At 32.2% G+C, this 16,046-nt stretch overlaps 2 protein-coding genes across 3 annotated transcripts; one reads left to right on the top strand and one right to left on the bottom strand.

Moving 5' to 3' along the window:
- Positions 1 to 3,141: 3,141 nt before the first annotated feature.
- On the bottom strand, positions 3,142 to 9,412 carry LOC115716599 (uncharacterized). 2 transcript variants are annotated; one of them, XM_061116062.1, is made up of 14 exons: positions 9,048 to 9,411; positions 8,732 to 8,937; positions 8,153 to 8,223; positions 7,985 to 8,073; positions 7,763 to 7,813; positions 7,271 to 7,366; positions 7,104 to 7,180; positions 6,762 to 6,954; positions 6,161 to 6,235; positions 5,712 to 5,962; positions 5,564 to 5,633; positions 5,391 to 5,486; positions 5,138 to 5,216; positions 3,142 to 5,052 (listed from the first exon to the last, which is right to left on the bottom strand). In XM_061116062.1, the coding sequence occupies exons 1-14, from the start codon at positions 9,396 to 9,398 to the stop codon at positions 4,985 to 4,987; spliced, it is 1,773 nt and encodes a 590-aa protein (XP_060972045.1). In that variant the 5' UTR covers positions 9,399 to 9,411; the 3' UTR covers positions 3,142 to 4,984. The 2 variants fall into 2 exon arrangements, with proteins under 2 accessions (XP_060972045.1, XP_060972046.1); XM_061116063.1 differs by lacking the exon at positions 5,391 to 5,486 and having other exon boundaries at positions 9,048 to 9,412.
- Positions 3,277 to 4,633, top strand: LOC115716600 (septum site-determining protein minD homolog, chloroplastic). The gene has a single exon (XM_030645429.2). The coding sequence runs from the start codon at positions 3,277 to 3,279 to the stop codon at positions 4,273 to 4,275; it is 999 nt and encodes a 332-aa protein (XP_030501289.1). The 3' UTR covers positions 4,276 to 4,633.
- Positions 9,413 to 16,046: the final 6,634 nt, after the last annotated feature.

Below are 16,046 nucleotides of genomic sequence, written 5' to 3'. Positions count from 1 at the left end.
TCTGCGGGTATTTTTTGACAAGTAGGTGCAGTATAGTCACAATTGGGTATTTCGGGCCGAACCGAATTCGGTGCAGAAATACATTTTCAGGATATTGTATTGGAATTTTATGGATATTTAAATATTATGAATATTATTTTAAGTGTGGTGTGTGATTGAATGACATTTATGCCCTTGAGTTATGCTTATGTTATATTATGGCCCTATGGGCATTTTAGTCATTTTGCCTATTTGAATTACTTTCAACAAAAAGAAATTTTAAAAAAAATTGAGAAGCATTTTTTGATTTTTGCTTCGCCCTTAAACCCCCCTCTCTTTCTCTCCTTATTCATCTTCTCAACCTACTTTGATTTTTGGAAATTAGCTTTGGTTCAAGCTTGATTTGTGGAGTTTTGGATGCTTGTCTTGGTGAAGAGTTTCAGGTAGCTTTCCACCTTTTTTTTGCTTTAATTTTGTGTTGTAATCTGAGGTTAAATGTTCATGAATTTCTTGTGATGATGTTCTTAAATACATGATTGTTGTGATTTTGAAATTGGGGGTGTTTTGTATGTGATTTAAGCTTGGAAATTTTATGTTTTGTATTTAGATTATGTTGTGTGTTAATTAGGTTGAAATTGGGGTTTGGATTACTGAAATTAGAGTAAGTTTGTTGTAATTGCATGCTTTTGAGATTATTTTGAAACTTTGTAGTGCAACATCTCTGTATAAAAATATAGTGATTTTAGCTCAATGTTTGGAGCTTATTTTGAGTGTTGTTAATCTATTTTTTAGGATACATGTTTATATGAGAATTTAGCTTGAATTGTGGGTTCTAATACCCTGCTATGGTACCTATTAATCTATGGAATATGATTTTATGTTAAATGCATGTTTGGGGTGATTTAGGTGTGCTTTGGTCTTGAGTTTCGAAGCTAGAAATGGGGTTTCCTGATCGTGGCCCCACTCACTGGGCGTCGCGGCCCGCCTCTTATTGAATCCTGGTTTTTTAACTCAGGTGTCGCGGCCCACCCTTAGTTTTTGGGCAGTTTTGAATATAATATTCGAATATTCAAAACTTTTTGATCCGGACTCCGTTTTGGGAGTTCCACATATTGTTGGAAAGCTCGTTCTAAGCTCTATATGTTTATCTAGTTTTGAATGCCAAATTTTATAATTATGTGGAAGTGGATTTAGGGATTAACCCTATTTGTAAATCCCAGAAATTGTGACTAGGATTACCGGCACTTGGTCAGGAGCACCTGGAGATTTGGAATCTCCACGTTTGCGGGACATTGATAAGACAGTAATTGCACGTAGAGTCAAGCACAGTGGCACTCATATTGAATATTATAATTTTGAGTTGTTAAGAACTGGGATTAGGGTTATTACCCTAAAGTGAGCGGTTATATGGTATAGGGTTATTATTCTAGTATTTGTTAATGTTTAAATGATATGCAATGCTATATATATTGAGATTAAGAATTATACGTTCAAGGCATAATTTGGTTAGACTCGGTAATTAGGACCGAGATGAACCGTTCTAAGGCCTTAATATATTTAGACGTGTGAGCTTAACACGTGGGTCTATGCCACAAATAGGCGTGTGAGCGTAACACGCATGTCTATATCAAATAGACAATAAGTGAAATGGCTTAATTATATATGTGATATGTTATTTGTGATTATTGATATTTATAATGTCTTGCTAGGCTTGGCTCACGGGTGCTCTACTGTGCAGGAAAGGATAAATCAGTCTGTGATCAGCCATGAGTGCAAGAGTTTGGCGCTGCTTGTACATGTTCGGGCCACACTAGACTAAGCGGGTTAGGGTCTACCAGTGATGTATTTTGTAATCTAATTTTACCGCTTAGGTCAGCACATGAAATAGAGTTGTAATATTTTGTGAAAATATTTGCGAGATCCCGAAACATGTATCTTTTGGTTATTTGTAAAGTTTATAATCATTACAAGTTTTATTTTCATTTGGTTTCAATTAAGTTTAAATTTCTCGCGCTTACCTTTCTAGTAATCCTGGATTAGGGGATTAGGTTTTTGTAATCAGTTGTCGTGGCGTGCCTAATTGTTAAGGCGTTACAATTTTAGTCAAGTTGTTAGTTTCATGCGCTTACCTTTCTAGTAATCCTGGATTAGGGGATTATGGTTTTGTAATTAGTTGTCGTGGCGTGCCTAATTGTTAAGAAAAATATTATCACATCCTTTACTGCCTCAACATTGGGAACGAGTAATTGGTACTATGCAGGATACAATTAGACACCAAGGGGAACAGATTCGAGATCTGAGAGAGCAACTTGCTCGTCTTGTGTCTATTCCTATACCACTGACACTTCCTGTTGTGCCACTGGATGTGGTGAAATATATGGAACCAACTTACGGGCAGCTCAGGAAGCAAAAATTAAATAAACCACCAATTGTGGGATAGAACAAAAGGTTCCAGGATGACCAAGATAGCGGTCAAGGTGAGAGTAAGAAGTGGCGACCCTATCCTGAATGTCCAATATGTAAAATGTGCCATTTAGGCCAATGTAAAATTAAATATTTAGAGAAGTGTTAATTACAACCTCTTAGTCAGTCTTCACAGCCGAAATCACATACTAGAATATTTTTTTCATAGCAGTATTCGTTATAGTTACAGAATAATTCTTGTAAATTTTTGAATAGTTTACAATACTAAAAACAGAATTCTTAATTCTAGTTTACTACGCGCGTTCAAAAAACTTCAAACGTATTTTTGGTATTGTCAACTATTTGAAAATTTTTAAAAATTTACAGAGATGATGTTGTAAGTATAAAGAACACTGCCATGAAGAAAAATTTTTAAAAAATATTTCGGCATGTATTTTCGGACATAAAATTTTAACTAAAAGATTTTAATAAAAAGTTGTCAATAGCACTAGCATTCCTTAATTTGCATTCATTTGTCAATTATTACCCTTTGTATCACTCATTTCACAAAAAAAAAAAATGAATAGTAAGATAGAAAGATCAAATTAACCTAAAAGTTATATTTGGAAAATATTATTAACAAGTAGTATATCTTAATAACTACAATTTAATTGTGTAAAAAGCTCAAAGCAAAATTACTAATTATTTAAAAAAAAAAATATAGGTTTCTTATATTATTTTAGTTTCAAACACAGCAGTGTGATTAGGCTATTAGGAGGAGCAGGAGAGGAGGATGATGCAATGACGAGGCTGCTCAGCTCCTAATCCTAAAACCTCTCTTTACTCAATCCTCATTCACACTCACATGCTCTTCCTTTACTCATACCTATAGCAATGCTCTCACTCCGATCCATTCATTCCAACCATTACTACTCCATCCCCGCCACCACTCACCCACCCACCCTTTTCAACCATCCCAAAACCCTAAAACCCACATTCCCAAAATCCAATCCCAACCCTAAACCCTCCTCCATACGCTCCGTTCTTCAATGGAATAGGAAGCCCCAGTTGGCCGGCGACACACCCCGAGTCGTCGTCATCACCTCTGGAAAAGGCGGCGTTGGCAAGACCACCACCACCGCCAATGTGGGTCTCTCCCTCGCCCGACTTGGCTTCTCCGTAGTTGCCATAGACGCCGATGTTGGCCTCCGCAACCTCGATCTCCTCCTCGGACTCGAGAATCGCGTCAATTACACCGTCGTTGAGGTTCTCAATGGCGATTGTAGGTTGGACCAGGCTCTGGTGAGGGATAAGCGGTGGTCCAACTTCGAGTTGCTTTGCATTTCGAAGCCGAGGTCGAAATTGCCAATGGGGTTTAGTGGGAAAGCTTTGGTTTGGCTTGTTGACGCATTGAAATCACGCCAAGAAGGTTGCCCAGATTTCATTATCATCGATTGCCCGGCAGGCATCGACGCTGGCTTTATTACGGCCATTACACCGGCGAACGAGGCGATTCTAGTGACAACGCCGGATATTACGAGCTTGAGGGATGCTGATAGGGTGACGGGGCTGTTAGAGTGTGATGGAATAAGGGATATCAAGATGATGGTGAATCGGGTTCGGACTGATATGATCAAAGGTGAGGATATGATGTCAGTGTTGGATGTACAAGAAATGTTGGGCTTGGCTTTACTGGGAGTGATTCCGGAGGATTCAGAAGTAATCAGGAGCACCAATAGAGGGTACCCTTTGGTTTTGAATAAGCCACCCACATTGGCTGGCTTGGCTTTCGAGCAAGCAGCTTGGAGACTGGTTGAGCAAGATAGTATGAAGGCTGTCATGGTTGAAGAAGAGCCCAAGAAGCGTGGCTTTTTCTCCTTTTTTGGGGGTTAGTTAATAGTAATTCAACACTTGTGGAGTTTAGTAGTTAAAAAAAGAAAAAGTTGCAAGATTTTTCTTTGTGTGTGTGTACAATTTTGTTTTCCTTTTTTTAGTTTCAGAATGGAGGAATTTAATGTATTCTTATTAAGCTTTGTGGTTTTATAGTTAGCTGTGTACAGTCAGGTGATAAGAGTTTGCCTTAATTCTATGATTTTGTTTCTAATTTGTTTTTTAGTTGTAGTTTCAAGATCGATGTTTGTGGCTCATATATTGGAAACAATCAAGGCTATCTTGGTTGCTGTATTTATCTTTTGAGGAAAAAAGAATGAAAGGATTTGCTATGTCTCTTTATTTGTTTGACCAAGAAAAAGATCGTCACGATACTATACTATCTATGCAGCATATATCATCAAATTTTTTATGTATGAGAAACAAATAATACATGATGTTGCCAAGCATGGATCAGTGTAATTTAATGATGAAGTACCGGATACTAGCTAGTTCAGCCAAGGTGAAGTTTTTCATTCCTCCAACTATTTCCTTAGCCACTTTCTTTACTTTATTCTTCTTCCCTAATTTCATAGCTATTGTTTCAATCCACGAAATGGGAGTAACTTGATCACAAAAGGAGTTTGCCACTTGCCAGCCACAGGCATGGGAAACTTCCAGTTTGGTAATGTAATGGTAATTTTCAAACTGAAAATATCACAAGCCCCTAATGTTAAGAGTCTTCTTGTAGTCTCTTTTGCAGTTTCTTGAGCAGTTTTGGTCCCACGGTGGTAGTATCACCTGTTAAAATAAACAAGTTAATGAATATTTCCTTTTGTTAACTAAGATATACATTGAATGAGAATCCCATTTCATATATTAATACCCGATCCAAGTGTTAAAATAACAATCTCTCGATGGGGATCCTCGCATATTTGAAGCACTAGCTTATTCACCACATCCTCCTGCAGAGGCCACCAAACCATATTGTATTATTACACCAATTACTAACACATTGCTTTTTCAGACGTTGCTATCATGTTCCCATACTAGTTCCAAATTTATTTTCTCTCTTCTTAAAATTCTTTCAGGATTAAAGGGAAAGCCCAATAACAAATTACAGAGTTTATTGTTATTACCAGCGAAGGAATGTATTCCGATGGTGGACCAATTATCAAAGCAGATAAATCCTTTCCATTAACATTCCAATTTTGTGTTTCTCGAGCAGCATAAACCTAAATTTATAAGCCAACAGTCAATTATCTCTAGCAAGAAAGTTACGCTAAACTTATGTTACAAGATAAGTGTATACCTTAGTTATAATAACTTGATCTGCATCACTAAGGGCAACGGCAAAGTCATTTTTCAGTGCTGCTAGACGACTGCAGAGGTTATGATGACCAATGTGAAAATAGAGAGCTAAGCAACTATGCACCTCAATAAAGTATAATAGTTATTACCTAAAAGAATGAGGCTGAAACACTACCAACAGAGCCTTCGAACGGAACCTCTGCCGTGCAGCTTGAAGAACTGCACGAATCTCTGTGGGATGATGAGCATAATCATCAAACACATGGCATCCATGGATACTTCCAATCATCTCAAAACGTCTTGAAAGGCCTCTAAATTTTTTCAAGTGCAACCTCAAATGATCTACTGTATCATAAATCTGGCTTTGGTTTGTAACTTTTGCAGCTACTGTAGCAATAACCTGTTATGTAAGGTTGTATCGAAGAGAAATGACAGATCAGAGAGTTAGCAAACAGATGATCATTACATCTTAAGCTCTCCATTCCGAAGAATAAAATCTTGAGTATTTAATCAAACATAGATTTTACAAACTCAATATTATAAAATGCCAAAGTATTCCTGAGGTTATTTACCAACAAAAGGGTTACAAATCACTCACCGCTAAGGAATTGAGGATGTTATGAATCCCTGAAATCTGTAGGCTGATGTCTGCCACTGGACATCCCCAATGACACTGCAAGAATTCAACCTTTTTCTTACACTAAAGCTTGAAAACAAAATGCAAGTATGCATCTAGTATTTTCAAGAAAAAAATAGAAGCACACAATGGAGATTTCCAATTGACTTTTTTTTTTCCATCAGTGACTAGCTGTGCATAACAAATTATTAAATAGGCACGAGTCCATCAGCTCAAAGCTTTAAAATTTTCATTTTTATGATTACTGAAAACAAAACAAAGAAAAGCCAAAGAACCTTGAAATGGGAACAAGGAAACTAATATACAGTGCTCGCTCTGAATGGTAAACCCATCATAACTTGATCTGCCACATTTACATGAAAGAGAGTATCTTTCTGTGTTCATTTTGAGAAAATCAATTTCATATTTTAAAAAGAAAAATGATAGCCTTCAAGTATTGTTATGGTTGTTTTCCAATGTTGTTTAGCATGCATCTTTGACCTTCGGAACTTGATAAATTCTTCAAACAAGAATAGTAAAACATAGTTTATTAAAAAAGTCTTCAACAAGAATCGTGAAATACCACTGTATAATCAACACCACCCTCAGAGTTTTGAGTAATTGATGATGCCTGCCAGTCATTAGAACTTGATATTCCATATGTGGTTATCTTATAGTTATCAGCACATTGTTCTGAGCTTGAAATTGGCATTACACTCCTTGTACCATCTCCAATTGTCTGTTCACAGTGGCACAGCAAGGATTTTGCACCTTCACTGTAGTTTCCTTCAAAAGAAAATTGGTGATTTTAACAGCAAAATGAATTGAACTTAACTAAGACATGCAACCCAAATACATTGCATGTATCAATATCTTCTGGTGCTGGTGCTAGCTGAGACCATGTCCAAAGTATATAGTGACATACCTATCCCCACATAAAATGAGATGTCCACCCTTCCTTATTCGATTTATGAATTTCCTAAAGGCGGTTTTAACTGCTTCCTGATTGATAGTAAAGAATGATTTTAGATGTTGATAGTGGGAAATATATAGTAAAAGAATCTTTTGTACCAGAACATAAAGACTCCAAACCTCATCTGGGAAAATATCAACGTGCTCCCACTCCAGGTTTGTCACGACAGCTATTTGAGGTGATAATTGCAAGAAGCACCCATCGTATTCATCAGCCTAGCAAACAAGAAAATGCATGAGCATAAGGCTTCGATCCTTACAATCTGTGCACATATAAAACAATCAAAGATACATCACAAAAGAATATTTGCAGCCTTTTTGGAGAATGATTCAAGTATGGAGATTAAACTACTAAAGCCTCATTCTCTTCCAGATGACAAGGACCTTGGATATAAGAGGACAATATCGAAGTAATGTTTAGTATATGATAAGGCCTCATACATCATCATACCCTGCCAGGCTTCCACTTAACATTTTTCATTGGGCAAACCAATCCAGCTTTTAAACCTAAAGTGCATTATTTTGAAAACTCCGAGCAAGGTCACACTGCTAAATAATTAAATACTTAAAACATATAGCTTAGAAATCTCTCGTAAATCATCAAGTCAGTACCTCTAGTACAAATGTTTCACTGCTTCCTGAAATAATATTTCCTCCTGTGAACTGCATACACGATCTGTTTAGATGTAATTCTGTTTCAGACTTTAGAGCATCCACGGACTTCACTTTTACTAAATCAATCAAAAAGACGAAACCACAGGAGACAAACATGCAAACATATAGAAAATGAGAAAAGGGAAACACTATGCTTTCTTTTTCCATTTCCGAAAATACCTGTGGCACATCTGCCCCAACTACAGCAGTAAGATCATCACCCATTGCATTTAACACATAAGCAAGCATAGCTGTAGTTGTACTCTTCCCTGCAATTATCAAGTAGTATCATATAAACACGTGCGTGTGAATGCATAGACACATTAGAAAATGCTTGTATATTCTTACCATGGCTACCACTTACAGCAATGAGCTTATGGTGCTGTGTCAAATTTCCCAACCAATAATCTCGCTTGTATCTGAAATAAGAACTCATATATATTACTAATGTTGTATTTAAGAAACGGGGAAAACAAAAACAAAAAATCTGCCATGCGAAAAAGAATAATGAAGCTAAAATAAACCTTAATCTATCCAGCTACCAAACTCAACATTCTCTTCCAAGATCGCAAACACGGCAAAGAACAGGAAACAATCATACACATTGTTCAGTCATGAAAGGGTCTATATTCATTGAAAGCAAGCATTCTTATCAGCTTTCAACTAGTACAATAATAATAATTTTTTACAACTCTAGCTCATTAGGACAAACGATTTCAACAACATGACATCGATTTCAACTCTAGCTCACTGTCATGACAAGATAGAAAAAGTATTCCTTGACTAAGTTCTAATTTACTTCGTCCAAGTCAGTAATTAATGAATAAATTTTAACAGTTTTTAATAATTAAATAATTTGAAAATGAACAAAATAGCTTGAACCCATTTTCCATTCTGAAAGAGTAAAAACCCATAATTTATACTCACACAGGTACTCCAGTGGACTTTGCATGTAAAATCTCTACATTGTTTTGGGGAATCGCACTTGAAATGACTACAGCACTAGGCAATCTTGAACCATTGTGCCTTTGCAAATTCGAGACTGAATGACAAATATGCAAACGCACTCCTGCTTCCTGTAGTTTATCCATGAACCTACTCCATACAAGATCCGACCCACTAACTTCATAACCCTAAAATAAAAAATAATCGACGATCAACATAAACTTAACGTACTTTCCTGATTCATCTTGATCTCAGATTGGTTGGCGCGAAAAGTTTGTATTGAAGTTAGCAAACTTACCTGTTTTACGGCAAGCATGGCGAGAGCGGACATTCCACAGCCTCCGACTCCCACGAAATGAATCCATTTCTTTTGATTTTTCAAGCTCACTGGTTCTCGATCTTTTGAGACGGCCGACAAGGTACCATTGTTCTCGTTTACGGCCGCGAAAGATGGCCGAATGTGAGGAGGAACACGTCGAAGATTGTTTCTACAGAGAATATTGCAGGGCAAGGTTTCAGATTTGACGAGAGAGTTCGCCGGAATATGGAAACATCTGGACGGCGATATGGCCGGAAATTTCATTAGGTATATTTCGCGGGAAATAATTGCTTCGGCTAGCCGACTATCCGAGCTCTGATAATTGAACATTTGAACTCAATAATGGGCTGAGAGGTGGGCTTCACTTTGAGCGTTTGAGCCCAAAAAGAAGAGGAAATTACACTTAGTATGAGATTTTAAAAGTTCTTATGATAAATATGGCACATTTAAGTTTGGCCAATTTATATGGTATTTTTTTATTTTTAGGTTTTTGTATAGTATTTGATATGCCATATATATGTAATTAGGTTTCTAAATCCCATATTTACTCTTTTTATTTGTTTAGGAAGTTTTATTTGTCATTGATGTCGGAAAAGTCACCGGAGTTTGCTGCCGGTGCCGGAAAAGTCACCGGAGTAGCGGTCGGTGCCGGAAAAGTCGTCGGAGTTGCTGCCGGCGCCGGAAAATTCGTCGGAATTGGCATTTTCGCCGAAAAAATCACTGAAAAATCACCAAGAAACCGGTTTCTTGGTGATTTTTCCGTTGACAATGCCAATTTTGACGACTTTTCTGACGCTAGCAGCTACTCCGGCGACTTTTTCGGCACCGACAGTAAACTTCAGAAAAGTCATTAGAATTGGCATAGTCGCCAGAAAAATTACCAAAATGGCCTGACGAATTTTCTAGCGTTGGTAGCAACTCTGACGACTAATACACCGACAGCTACTCGGGTGACTTTTTCAGTACCAACGGTAAACTCTAGGAAATTCGTCAAAATTGTCATTGTCACCGGAAAAATTATCGGGCTAATCACCAAGAAACTGGTTTTTTTTCGGTTTCTTGATGAAGAAACCAGTTTCTTGGTAATTTTTTTATATTTTTTTTCTCTATTTGGTTGATTGATGAAACTGGTTTCAATTATTTTCAGTGTATATCATTTTTGTTTTGTTTTCATAATCTTTATTATTGTTGTGTAACAAAATTAGTTCCTTGATGAAGAAACCACTTTCTTGGTGAAGAAACCAGTTTCTTGACGAAAAAACCACTTTCTTGGTGATTTTTCTAATGATTTCCGGCGACAATGCCAGCTTCGACGACTTTTTTTACGCGGCAATAACTGCGGCGATTTTTCCAACACCAGGAACTACTCGGCAACTTTTTCAAAGACCGACATCAAACTTCAGAATAGTCATCGGACTTGGCATTGTCCCGGTAAAATTACCGAAAAATCACCAAGAAACCGGTTTAACATCGAAACCGGTTTCTTGGTGATTTTTCCACGACAATGCTAATTCGACGACTTTTTCGGCGCCGGAAGAACTCCGGCGACTTTTTCAGACCGGCGGCTACTCCGACGACTTTTCCGTGCCGACAAGAACTCCGTGACTTTTCCAGCACGAGTGACAACTTCGGCAATCACTATAGTTTTATTTGTTTTATTTTTAAAAAAAAAATAAATATGAAGGGAATTTTAATATTTTTTATAGTAATTTAATTAAGTTTTTATTTTTTATGAATTTTAAATTCAGATTTCTTTTTAATGTTTTGTATGGTTTTTTTTAGAAAAAAACCATATTTTTAGTTTGATTGGTTAGATAATGCCATATTTAGTGGTATTTACTTTTTATGCCATATTTATCATAACCTTAATAATTTTTCCCATATTTTTGAAAATAGCCCCAAATAGAATGTCAGGAAACAGGAATGCATAATATCAGAGGGAAATTTACAAAAATACTGGAATTTAGGTTAATTTTTACACAAATACTGTTACACGATTTTTTTTTCAAAAATACTGTGTTTTTATAAAACACCAGTAAAACACAAAGAAGAACAACTCAAAACAACAGTAGAACACTAGTAAAACAATAGTAGAATACCAGTGAAAACTTGACACAGTATACTGCAGTATGAAACTTATAAAAAAACACAGTAAAAAAGTAAAAAAATACCGCCTAACAGTACTTTTGTAAAAAAATAGCAAAAGTTAGTATACCATGTAAATTCCCCTGTCAGAATTGTTTTTTTTTTGCAAAAAAAAAAAACAAAATAGTGATAGCTTCATAAATACCTAAAAACAACCCAAAAAAAAAATTAGTAAAATGTAGTTTTACGAAATGTTAAATATTTTTACGATTTTTGAGATTTTATTTACAAAAAATATAGAGCTTGTTTGGTTGTGTTTTCAGTTTTCAGTTTTTAAAATTGTGTTTTTAAAAGTGAGAATAGAAAACAGTTTTTTGTCATTTTAAAAATTTAATGGTGTTTGACACAAATTTTTAAAAACTGTTTTTAAATTTTTTCTTACGAAAAAAAAATCAATATTTTAGCACCATACCATGACATTAACCCATCCGGGTCTAGGTTCGGGTCTAAGATCCGAGTATGTGAGCAAAATATAAAATATAATATGTTAGACAAAAAAAATTGTTTGTAAAAATTGAAAACAGCATTTTGATATTTTCTGTTTTTTAGTTTTTTAAAACTCAATTTTTAAAAAATAGTTTTTAAAAATTTTTGCCAAACGACTCCTAATAGTTTTAAAAACTGTTTTCAGTTTTAAAAAATAAAAAACAATTTTTAAACTTTAAAACCAAACAGCCTTATAGACTTTTAGTGCATGTTTGGCATCATAACTAAAAAACTGTTTTTTGTGTTTAAAAACAGAAAATTGTTTTTAAAAATAATTTGGCTTGTTTGACCTTGTTTTTTAAAAATAGTTTTCAGAAAACAAAGTTACAAAAAATAAGAATTTTGAAAACAACAAAATGTTGTTTTCTGTTTTAAAAACCAATTCACTTTTGGTCAATATTGTTTTTAAAAATCACTAACCAAACGTGACTTGTGTTTTAAAAACTTCAAAAATTATATTTTGTTCTCATTTCTAGAAACAATTTTTTAAAACAAAAAACAGAAAACAATACCAAACATGGTCTTATATTTTCATGTTTTTTCTTATTTTTTACTCTTGTTATTGTGTTGTTCTAAATTATTATTTTAATAATTTTCTATTACGCTAATGTCGTTTTTTTTTTGTTGTTGTTGCTTTAAAAATGTAAAAAAACAAATTATTTAAACTTAAAAATATAAAATTTTCAACAAAAATAATATTTTGTGTAAATTTTTCAAAAAAAACAAAGTGGTCGAATTATATAGAGTGACAAAATACCCTGTAACTCAAAATTTTGTTTTTGAAATTTAATTCTAGGGAATTTTTAATTATATACCTAATTAATAAAGGGATAATTTCACAAATACACAAAAATAACCAAAAAAATTACAAAAATACGGTTTTAAGGAATTTTAAATATTTTTACGAATTTTTTTATTTTATTTACAGAAAATACAGTCTTTTTATGTTGTATTCATGTTAATTTATTGTTGATTTTTTGTTATATGTATGTTATTTTTTGTTGTTGTTTTGATGTTATTTAGATATTATTTTCATGTTACTTTTATGTCGTTTTCTTGTTGTTTTCGTGTTATTTTTACGGAAAATTGTAAAAATGTAAAAAAAAAAATCATTAAACGTAAAAATGTAATTTTTTTTTTATAAAAAATAGTGTATTATGTAATTATTCCATTAATAAATCAATATTATAGATACCGAATAAAACAAATATACTTATATATGTATATTCTTATCGAAATTTACTAAAAATATTCTTACCGAACTGGAAAAATAAGATCTCACAAATTTTCAGCAACCACTGTCTCCTCAAAATGGTGCTCATCACATTACTGCTGAACCATATATAACCCTTTGAAAAAAAAAATCAAAAGAAACCTTCGATTATTCAAACCTCTGCCATTGAAGCTCTCCAAAAATGTCGATCGAAGCTGCTAAAAAAATCACCATTAAAGCTACACAAAGCTTCGATCCTCAAAAATCAAAACAAACTCTATCGTTACTTACCAAAAACTTTCAATCACACATCAATAGTTTGCATCGTTCCAAGCTCCACTATTAAGGTTGTTTAAAAATATTAATCGAAGGTGCCGATATAACTCACCATTGAAGTTACTCAAAGCTTCGGTAATCTTAATTCAAAAACAAACTCATTCATTGCTTATAGAAAACTTTCGATCAAAAACTTTGACTGTGAGATTCAAAACTTCGACTGTCAAATTCGGTCAATGCAACTCGAAGCTACTGAGACAAAACTTCAACTGTGAAATTCAATCGATCTTTTTTTAAGAAATAAACTTTTGAAAAGAAAATAATTATACTTCCTTCGATTGTTTAAAGTTTCATCATTAAAGAAGGGAGATATCACGTTCAAGCTCTGTACATTGGAAAAAAAAAACAGTATAGTGACAACTCCTAGAATTTGATTCACACATAAAAAAGTTTCAAAAACCAATAAATTTTTCATATTTAATGAAAAACTAAATATATAATTTATATAACATTTGATTGCTTCTATTTAAAACTACTACTCTGTTCTATATCAGAATCATGGAATCTTTATTGTTGGTACTATACTACAATGGAAAATTTATAGATAAGTGCTTATACACAGATTATGAAGTCACATGTATAATGATACTAAGAGATTTCTCGTACCAAGAATTGAGAACACTAATATGTAATTTTTTGAGAAGACGATATACAAGATTGGAATTAGTCGATTAGAAGATCTTAATTAACGAATGCCTAAATGAGGAGGAGTTATTCATACTGCACTTTTTTCTTTTGACCGAGTTTTCAGTAAAGTTTTTTAGGGAGTGTTATGAAATATTATTTATGGATGTCTAAATCACTAAATTAATTATCACCATTAATACTTAATTGTATTTTCTTTTATTACATTGATTTAGTTTCTCATATTTTAAGTCATATTTTTGTATAAATAGAGATTCACTCTATTGAAAGAAAGAACTGAGAAATTCTCATTCACTTTCTCTTATCTCTTCATCTTCTTCTTTTCCTTTTTCTGTTTTTTTTTAATCTACTTTATATTATTCTATATTATTTTATAATAATTTAATATGTATATATATATAGAACATTTCTTAATGGGTAATACCCATTGATGGACACTAAAAAAAATTAATAAGGTAACAATCTTATAACCTTTTATGGTAAGTTTCTAACAATTATTTTTTTAAAAAAAAATTATATTTATTTTTTATAAAATTGGAAATAATAATTACAACCAATAGTTTAAAAAAATTATAAATTATTTTTAAAAATTAATTAAAATTACTACTTTATTATTTTATGAAATTGTGAGTTTATTAATAATTTATTATTGTAAAACTAAGAATCATTTACATGTATATTAATGTGTTTTTTTTATTAGGAGAATAAGAGCTTGATTGTGGAATCTAATTGTCTTAATATTATTCATGCTCTTAAAAATAAAACGCTACCATACTTATTAGTTCTTACTTAGGGTATCATTGTTAGAGAAATATTATTATCATCTAATGATTTTTTTGACATTATTATGCATCATTCTCCTAGCATAACTAATGAGGTGTTGTTCATTATTTATATTCTTAGGATTGGAAGATGATAATCTTGTCTAGGGGTCAAGTATAATTTTTTGTGCAGAAATTCTTGTGTTGGCAACTGCCATTATTCAATAATGTTTATGATATTTTTTTTCTTCATTCATTTTTTTGTTAAAATTTTCTTCATTGATTTTGTTCTTATAGGTTTTGGTAAGCTCAAGTATTTTTAAAAAATAAAAACAGATAAATGATTGTTAATTATTATGAAATTAAAGATTTTAGGTTTAGAAAAAATCTTATACATTTTATATGTATTAAAGCTTAAAGCTTAAAATTTTTTTTTTTTGTTCTCAGTAATGCAATTTAGAATTCTAGTTTGAAGAAATTTTATAAAAAGATAAATATACATTTTTTTCTATTTAATCTTTAAAATGATTTTTATTAAAAAAAAAATAGTTTGTTAATATTTTTAGTGTTTTATTTTTTAAATAACAATTCTATGTATAAATTTTTTATTTCTATTAATAGTTTTGTGTATTTTAGGAATATAGAGAATAACAAAATAGGAAATATTAATTTTTAAATATTTAATTAATGACTATAAATATCAACCATTAGATATTTGATCCAATAGTCAAGAATAAAATACCCATACATGGGTAATACCCATTAAGAACATACCCATATATATATATATATATATTTAGGAGAAAAAGAAACTTGAACAACTAAATTTGGACATTGAAAAGATATTGATAAATTTAAAAAATATTGACTTAAATGTAATTCAAAACTAAAAAACTAATATTTACCTTTATGAAAAAACATACTAATATTTATTATAACAATAACATATATTTTCGATCATATACAAAAATACAGAGAAAGTAATCTCACATAATTAACTTAAAATGAAAAAAAAAAGTGTGATTAAATCTGAAAAAAAGTAGAAAAGAAGTCTTATATTTAAAAAATGCTAAAAATTAAATAATTACATAATGTACTATTTTTTTTTAAAAAAAAATTATAATTTTATGTTTAAAGATTTTTTTCTTATATTTTTACAGTATTATATAAAAAAAAGATCAAAATAATAAAAAAAATTACTTTAAAGTAATGACAAAATAACATCCGAACAACATCAAAACAATAATAAAAAATAACAATAAATTAAAAAGTACAATGTAAAAATATATCAAAAATTATATTTTTTATAAATAAAATTATAAAAACATTTAAAATTTCAAATTCATCAATAGTTATTTTTAAGAGATATTCCTTCCACACTGGTACGTAGTC

This window comes from Cannabis sativa, chromosome 5 (genome assembly GCF_029168945.1).
Source record: "Cannabis sativa cultivar Pink pepper isolate KNU-18-1 chromosome 5, ASM2916894v1, whole genome shotgun sequence".
Lineage (NCBI taxonomy): Eukaryota > Viridiplantae > Streptophyta > Magnoliopsida > Rosales > Cannabaceae > Cannabis > Cannabis sativa.
Note: the sequence above shows the minus strand (reverse complement) of the source record. Positions and strands in the feature narration are given on the sequence as shown.